General features: G+C 38.9%; 1 protein-coding gene across 5 annotated transcripts in view; it reads right to left on the bottom strand.

The window, feature by feature from the left end:
• Positions 1–448: 448 nt before the first annotated feature.
• TUBGCP6 (tubulin gamma complex associated protein 6) overlaps positions 449–7993 on the bottom strand; it is a 29784-nt gene continuing 22239 nt past the window's right edge. For all 5 annotated transcript variants that reach the window (XM_048499576.1, XM_048499577.1, XM_048499579.1 and 2 more), the window contains exons 19-26: positions 7686–7881; positions 6572–6740; positions 4916–5057; positions 4431–4625; positions 4077–4209; positions 3543–3756; positions 1934–2133; positions 449–945 (exon numbers count right to left, since the gene is read on the bottom strand). In XM_048499576.1, coding sequence (XP_048355533.1) covers positions 854–945; positions 1934–2133; positions 3543–3756; positions 4077–4209; positions 4431–4625; positions 4916–5057; positions 6572–6740; positions 7686–7881 — 1341 coding nt within the window. In that variant the 3' untranslated portion in view covers positions 449–853. The remainder of the gene's footprint in view (positions 946–1933; positions 2134–3542; positions 3757–4076; positions 4210–4430; positions 4626–4915; positions 5058–6571; positions 6741–7685; positions 7882–7993) is intronic.

Below are 7993 nucleotides of genomic sequence, written 5' to 3'. Positions count from 1 at the left end.
AAAAGTGAATCCCCCCCCCCCCATGTCATTTTTAAAAGATGGGGAAACACCTTCCCCTTTCCCTCCGTTATCTGCTGACCCTGTTACAGTCCACATGGACTCAGAGGTGGCAAAATGTTGAATGCTGGGCTTGGCCAGTAAGGAGTTTGGCTTTTTTCATTTGTTTTCAAACAATTTCCGGATCTTTTAAACCCAAGCCCCCCAAAAATGGTGCACAGCCCTAATTCAAATAGATTCTGAACATGATAAAGCCCATTACTTGGTAATAGTGATGAAAACTTACTTTCCCCCTCATTGCATATGTATCACATGCAAAGTTTCCAACAGACCTGGGAAGATGTCTCAAATTGTTTGCAAAAGACTGACAAGTAAAGAACTTGGCTACAAGAGCAACCATTAAAAAACCTTTTTGACTCAATCTTTTAAAAGAATGTGAGTGATGTCTGAATTAAAGTTTTTAATTACATTTGTTTATTAATTTCAGTCATGGGCTTTTTTGTTTTTTATTGCTTGCACATTTACATGAGAATTTTTCACAATGCTACAAATAATTTACATGTTAGCAAATTTACACTGATGCACACATTGCCATATTGGCACTGGCTGCATGCTTTTCTACACCCATATTGAAAACTTCTGTCATGCTATGGAAGAAAATGGAGCATCTTCCCAGATTTCCATTTGTTATGAATCCCATTGCTCCTGCAAGGGGGTATTTAATGAAAATTTCTCTGAGGAGCATTCTAGCAGCAGCAGCATTCAACCAAAACAGGCTTTTATTAACAAGCATATATACATGATAGTGCTGTCTTTGTTCCTGTAGTACAAGCTAACAGTAGAACAATGTTAAAGCTCAGTTATTCTTGTAGTAGTTGTTAAAGTTGATTCTCAACAGGAAATCCTCTAGGTGAGGTTGATAACCTCTGTTTACTAATTTAGTTACAACTGCAGGCAGAAAGAGGAGAAAAGAAAAGAACAGTTTAAAACACTTCAGTAAGATGGACATTTAAATGAACTATTTTAAAATATACGGATGTGCAATAGTGTCTCCTCAGAACTAACCTGGAAGTTCAAATATTTCTGCTTACATCATGCTAATACCTTGCACTACGTTGAACATATCATACACCAAATAGCTTTTGTACTTACACAACACACAGCCCCATCTAAACAGCAGGACGCCCAGACATGCCGCGCAACTGCGCTGGCCCGCTGCTCCCAAGGGGGTTTTCCAGTGGCGTGGGGAGGCTAAAATCGCAAACACGACTTCTAACCTGCTACTGAGGGTTGTATTTATTCTTCACAGTGATATTTTTTGTTGGTGAATCCCTTGCTGGCTGACTTTCACAAGTATCAAAGGTGTCAAAATATTAAAATAAGTTACCCACAGTTAATACCATTATGATACATCTCTTTCAAAATGCCAGAGGAAACAAAGACAGTGCTGAGAACTACTGAAATCTTTACTGCTAAAATCTCATTCAGTTGAGGAAGCAAAAAATTAAAAACAAAAAAACTTATTTCTTACAATGAAAGTAGGTTTTTATGCTCCGCTTGTGTATACCGTAAGGAGTCTTAAAGTGGCTCCAAACACATTCTCTTCCTCTCCCCATATCAGGAACTTTGTGTTTTTAAAATTACTTAAATTATAATTTTCAAAAATTTTGCATTAATAATCCAAAGGAACTTTGTTAGGTGAGGCTGAGAGAACTGTGACTGGCCAAGGCCACCCAGCAGGCTTCATGTGGAGAAGTGGGGATCAAACCTGGTTCTCCAGATTAGAGTTTGCTACTCTAAACCACTTTATCACACTGGCTGTCAGATGGTGCTAAGAAATTCAAGATATACCCAAAGGGTGAATATTGTGTGAAGCAAGACAAAAATACAAGTGTATTTCCTCCCTACTGAGTGAAACACCTTACCACATCCTTACCATTGAATAAGAAATGGGAGTAATACTTGAATGTATTGTAGGATTGCTGCATCAGACCGAAGTTGGGGTGAACCGCCATTTGCTTGCCAGCACTGAAACTCCATGACTGAGAAATTAACTGGCTACGGAACTTTAGAATTAGGCTAAAGATACTGTGAATGATATTCATCACAGGAGTTGCCTTTTCAGTTAATAATCCCCTGTGGAAACAAAATATATTTTGAGAAACACAAAATGGATAATTTTTGAAGTTATGAATATGACAAGTGGCGGTACAAAAACAAACCTCTGTAGAAACTTAAAATCCCAATGAAGGAGAACTTAATGTTTTCAGTCAGCAAATTCTGATTGACTTATCATTTAGCCCCTCCTGGGTATGCATAAAGAAGCCACTTTGAAGTAATTCTGAGTAAATTTTAAAACATCTGTAACACTTTGCACATTTGGCCTCCCAAACATTCTTTCCTCAGCCTGTACAATCACTAAATGTTACTTTGCTGGTTACTTTGCTGTTGGGACATATCCTCAGTGGCAGTGGTGGGATTCAGCAGGTTTGCACCACTTCAGCAGAACCGGTTGTTAAAATGGTGCTTGTAAACAACCAGTTGTTAAATTATTTGAATCCCACCACTGGAACCAGTTGTTAAATTATTTGAATCTCACCACTGCTCAGTGGGCAAGATGCTGCCTCTCCCACTGCCTAACACTGGAGGTGTTGTAAGTTGCTGCACTTAGATTTTGCCTATTATTTTAGAAGAGATTTCTTTCTCCCTTCCAGACTCCATCTTCCAGTTCAGTGAAGAACTCTTTCCACCTCTGTTTCTTCTACCTCTTCATCCCCAGTTCTAATTATTTCCCTAGCACCCCTGTACCCACTCCTCTTCAGCCTTTCCCACCATTTCATCAAGAATTCACAACTATTTGAAAGGTTATGTAACATTTTCTATCAGCCTCTTTTTCTTAATTGCATCTTATTCAACTTGAAAACTTTGTTTAGGTATGCAAGTGACTTCCTACAAACCAAAGAGACTTCAACCCATAGCCTGTGTTCCACAATGCACATAGACTGATGTTATTTCCTACACTTGTTCGTCTCTTGGCAGCTGAAAAGCTTTCAACATTACTTACACAATAGGAGAATTTATTTTTCATTAAGTTACAATATACCACTCTTTAATAGTCTTCTGTAGATCAGCTGTCTTCAATGTTAAATTAAACCTTTAAGTATTGATTTTCCCTGAAAAATACCTATTCAGGCCAAAGCCAACATCAAATTTGCCTGATTGGCAAGATTTCTTTCCATCACACCATCTTCCATACCCACATGTATAACTGGCTCTCCATCTCACAGAAGTGGAGAGACAGAGAGAGTCCTGGTCATCTTGGCTCCCTCTTCCTTGGGCACCACAATGAAGTGGTGAAGTGGGCCATTCATTTTAACTGCAGTCTTTGCAACGTGCAAGAAATGAAGCCTATCAACTCATGTCTCTGGTAACATCTCAACAGCAGGCAGACAGGAAGCAAATGCCAGGTGAAGAGAACCCACAGAACCATTTTTAGGTTGGCTGATCTCTCCAAAGCGCTGTACCCCATTTAACAATCCTCTCACCGGAAGATTGCTTTGTTGAGGTATTCTGCATGCATCCTGTGAATTTCTTCTAAGTTCCCAACAGAAGACAGCTTACTTCCAAATTCACACCATGTCACATGCAGGATCTGGTTGGCAATATAACCTTGAATCACTTTAACAAAGTGCTGCATTTCATGTTTATAGAGCTGAAGCTGTCGAAACTGAACAGAGTTGGATGTATGTTTCACTAAAGCTGGGGAAAAAAATCAAAAGATAAAGTATTACAAGTTCAACAAAGTAACAGCTACGTCCTACGTCCCTGACTCAGAGGAAAATGGAGACCGTTCCTGGGAAAACCGCTTTCCTTCATGCTCTATGGCAGAGAAGAGGAAATCTCTTGAACCAGTATGTACTCACCCTCAATTACTAGGATTTGAATGTAATAATCAACAGCTCTCATGGATCATAGATACAGGAATTACACTTTGGAAATGTGTACAGAACATGCTTATTCAAAATCTCTGACCGCTCTGTATTGTAGGCTAAGCAAATAAGTAGACACATTTATCTTACCAGTTCGCTTTAAGTGGAACCAAACATCCTTAAGGGTCCACACCATGTGCTTCAGTTGTAGCAGGAAGGAGAAAATCTTGTTATATTTATTCATACAGGTCTCAGTAATGACAATATTTAAGGGCCAGTCAACCTTGGGGGAAAAAACAAGTTCTATTATTACTACTGTACATTCCTCTATTGCTGGAATATATTGCTGCCTTTTAAGGTTTGAAGACCTTTGCTACTGGCTAGCCAGATTAAACATCCAAATGACATGAGAAAACTATCAGGATTAATCAGTCCTAATTTATCAGATCTCTGTATTATTTTTTATAAAAACACTTAATTGTGTCTTTCTGTACGTCTGCTCACTTTGTATCGTAGCTCCAAGCAATTTAGGGCATCGGGTGCATTGGGCTTAAACATTTCGGGAAGGTACTTCAGTGCAAAAGAGAGATTGGATGCAAGGTGGGTGTCTCCATGAAGACTGTATTGCAGCGCCTTGTTTAAGATGGAATTGAGGACAAGTGGGTTGAGAAGTTCACCAGGAGTCTGTCCAGATCCAAGCTAGAATTAGAAATGTCATATTAGAGGCAGAGAATTCAGGTGATAACAGGTATTTAATGTTGTTTACTGAGGCCCACAGCCCAGGGCAAAATTCTCATTTTCTATAATAAAGAACACTGCTTTGACCAGCTATTAAAACTCTATTGCAGACTGTGCCAGTATGATTACCAAAGCTAACATTTATACTAATGTGGCAGATGCTGTAAAGAAACTGCAATGCCATTTTTAATTGGCTAGCTACTGGTAATGGCCAGATATCAAGAGGTTAAAGAAAAAGCTGGGCAAACTACCTTTTCAAACAGCAAATCACTCAGTGATTGAGCAAACTCTCCATCTTCCATCAATAGAAAATGTCTTAATGCTTCAAAATGTTTCTCCACATTCAGCTCCACAAAGTAGTAGTCAACAATGGCTTTGTTCACAAGGGAAACGCTAGCAGTAGATGAAAACATGGTCCAATTACTCTTTTTCAAAAATAATTCCTTAAATGAAAACTTAAATCACCAATTGTTACAGAGCCCCTCTTTAGTAATCACAGGCAAACCAAACACATAAGCAATCCCTGGGCAGGCAGCTGAGATGCATCAACACTTCCATACCAGAGTCATGAAAAACCAACTGAATCTCTTAAAACATATCATTATATCTTATCGCTTGGATCCAGCAATATCCAAGCAGAAAAATAAATGAGGTTAGTGCTATTCCACTTGTGCAAGATCTCTGGCACTATTTTGGGGTGCTATTATGCCTTATTCCCCCTCCACACTGCAGTCCTCCCATAATGTAGCTTGGTCAAGGCTGATCCTGCCTTGGTGTGATAACATAACCAAACTCTGACCCCAGGTAGGTTCAGATCACAGCCCAATTAACTCACACAAAAATGAAGTAAAAAACTATTGAAGAAATTCAAGTTATTAAAACTAAGGTATATAGTTCAGTGGAGTCATAGTTGCACAAAATATGAAAGGACTAACTGTTCTACGGTAGTTACTGGTTCTAATGGCAGCAATACTGGTTGTTGCAGCTGAAGCATGATGTGCCATTGCTTACAGAGTATCCTCAGGTAACAAGGGTGGTGGCTGGAGGAAAGGGGATGAGAAGGGAATGTTTTCTCTCTGCTAATAGTCCATAATATAGATATTGCTGGCAATAACCTGCTGACCTTCACAACAAATCCAGGGCTGTCTCCATGTAACTTTCTAGGATGAGTGTATTCCCCTTTCCCATACCAGATTCACAGCTGAACTGTGTGAAATAACTAACTAACTAACTAACTAACTAACTAACTAACTAACTAACTAACTAACTAACTAACTAACTAACTAACTAACTAACTAACTAACTAACTAACTAACTAACTAACTGACCTTAATGAGTAACCATCAGTCTCAGGGGGGTTGGCTGACACCCATAAGCAGGAGGAATACTAGAGGATGAGAGTTTTAACAGGAATTTTCCTCTTAGAAGGTTTCTCTATTGACAAGTGCATTTTATTTATGGAGCTTTCCCCCTCAATTCTCAGCAGTAGGTATTTGGGGGCATGGGTGGGGGGAAGGCAGCTGGAGGGAGGCAAGGAATACCGTCTTGCCCAATCTCATTGTACTCACACCACTACTTAAACCAAACCAGTACAAAAACAAATCCTACAGTGAAAAGACTACTGAGAGCAATACTTCGGCACAAAAAGTTGAATGAAAGGAAGGAAGAAGAAATGTGATTTAGAATTTCCAGATGTGCCAAAGGCGACTATATTTTTTTAGAAAAAGGATTCAGGTCAACAATTACTAGGTTCAGTTTACAGTAATTGTTGCAGTTGTCGATTTGCATACATTGATAAGGAAAGACAGCCAATTAATACATGAATATGTTCCCCCTTCTCAAGAAACATAACCAGTAATGCAAAACTGGTTGCAAAACAAACCCTGTTGCTCCTAAACAGTACTTACTGAGAAACCAAGGGAGCAGTAACTGACCGCTTCATTAGCACTGGAAGAGATAAGAGCTCACTCAGCTGTACAGCTGTTTCATCTGTTCCCGACTGCACTGAAGGATCCACAGGAAAAGTGTAGGATCTTGGAATCACGTGATGCAGGAGATGGGAAACTGGAAGCTCCGCTGTACAGGGGCAAAAACAACACTTACTGATATGTCTCCCCTCACATTGTAGAAAAGATACTGTGATCACCAATCTGGTGAAATCATATATTTATTTGGATTAATACATGTATTTAGGGATCCTTCCACCAGTTTATGAATACTCTATTGGACAATTCCAAGTGATAATGATCTGGAAAAAGCAGGAGTTCAAATGTTGAAACTGCCAAACTTGCCAAATATTTTATTAGAATATTTATCCATTCACTGTTATTAATTTTATGAAACAATCTTTAGAATTTCAAAATTTTCTACAAAATGAAATAAAACTAAAATGGAATGCATTTTCTATTTTGGGAAAAAAAATTGTTGACAGAATTCCTCCCCAGTCACTGTAAGGTACCCTGATCCGAGACAGGCTACCCTTCAGGGCTACAGCCTGAAATGGCTGCACATCATCGCTCATTAAAATAAAGCAGAATCAAAACTGAAGAGAAAGAAAGTAACAAAATGACAAAAACTGTAATTGAGAAAATTGCTTATGGTCCTTGATGGAGAAGACAAGGCAAAGGAATTTTTGATAAGGAGTGGGAGGTGGGGGCGTTGAAATAAAACATAAAAGTATACCGCCAAGATTTAGGATAGAAAAGAGATAATTGGGAGGGGGGAGAAATATACAGAGAATGAGGAGAAAAAGCATACACTGGAACATTGTACCACTTCAAATGCTACACATGTCAGAAGGATATTCAAAAAGGAAGCTCCCACTTGGCTAACATTGAAAGAGTCCCAAGAAAAACTTTCTGTTAATGTTCTGAAGTTACTGCAGAAAAAAATGTCTAAGTATGACATCTGAAATGTAGGATGAAGCAACGCACTCACCCTCATCCCTCCTGAGGGCTAGCAGCATGGCAAGTTGTCATATTTTTTTACTGCCCAACGTTCTGAGAGTTTGAAACTACTCACACATCAAATCATAGCTGTCCTGATATTTCTCAAGGCGATACTGATCAGACAGCACTTTCAGGTAATCTTGTTCTTTCTTCCATATTGCAATAGTAGTATCTCTTCCTCCTCCTGGCCTTTCAGAGGCATTAATTTCAGTGAGAAAAGTGGGTTGTATCCCAGGGACCATGTCAATAGATGTCCCAGATTCTTCTCCCTGAAGAAAAGCATGTCCTTTCATTTATTCTAATGCTTGCATTTTTTTAAAAAATCCCGTGTTCAAACAGCTTCTACATAATTAAGACCTAATGAAAATTAAAATATATTCA

Source organism: Sphaerodactylus townsendi, linkage group LG06 (genome assembly GCF_021028975.2).
Source record: "Sphaerodactylus townsendi isolate TG3544 linkage group LG06, MPM_Stown_v2.3, whole genome shotgun sequence".
NCBI classification, from domain to species: Eukaryota; Metazoa; Chordata; class Lepidosauria; order Squamata; family Sphaerodactylidae; genus Sphaerodactylus; species Sphaerodactylus townsendi.
This window is presented reverse-complemented; position numbering and strand designations above follow the sequence as displayed.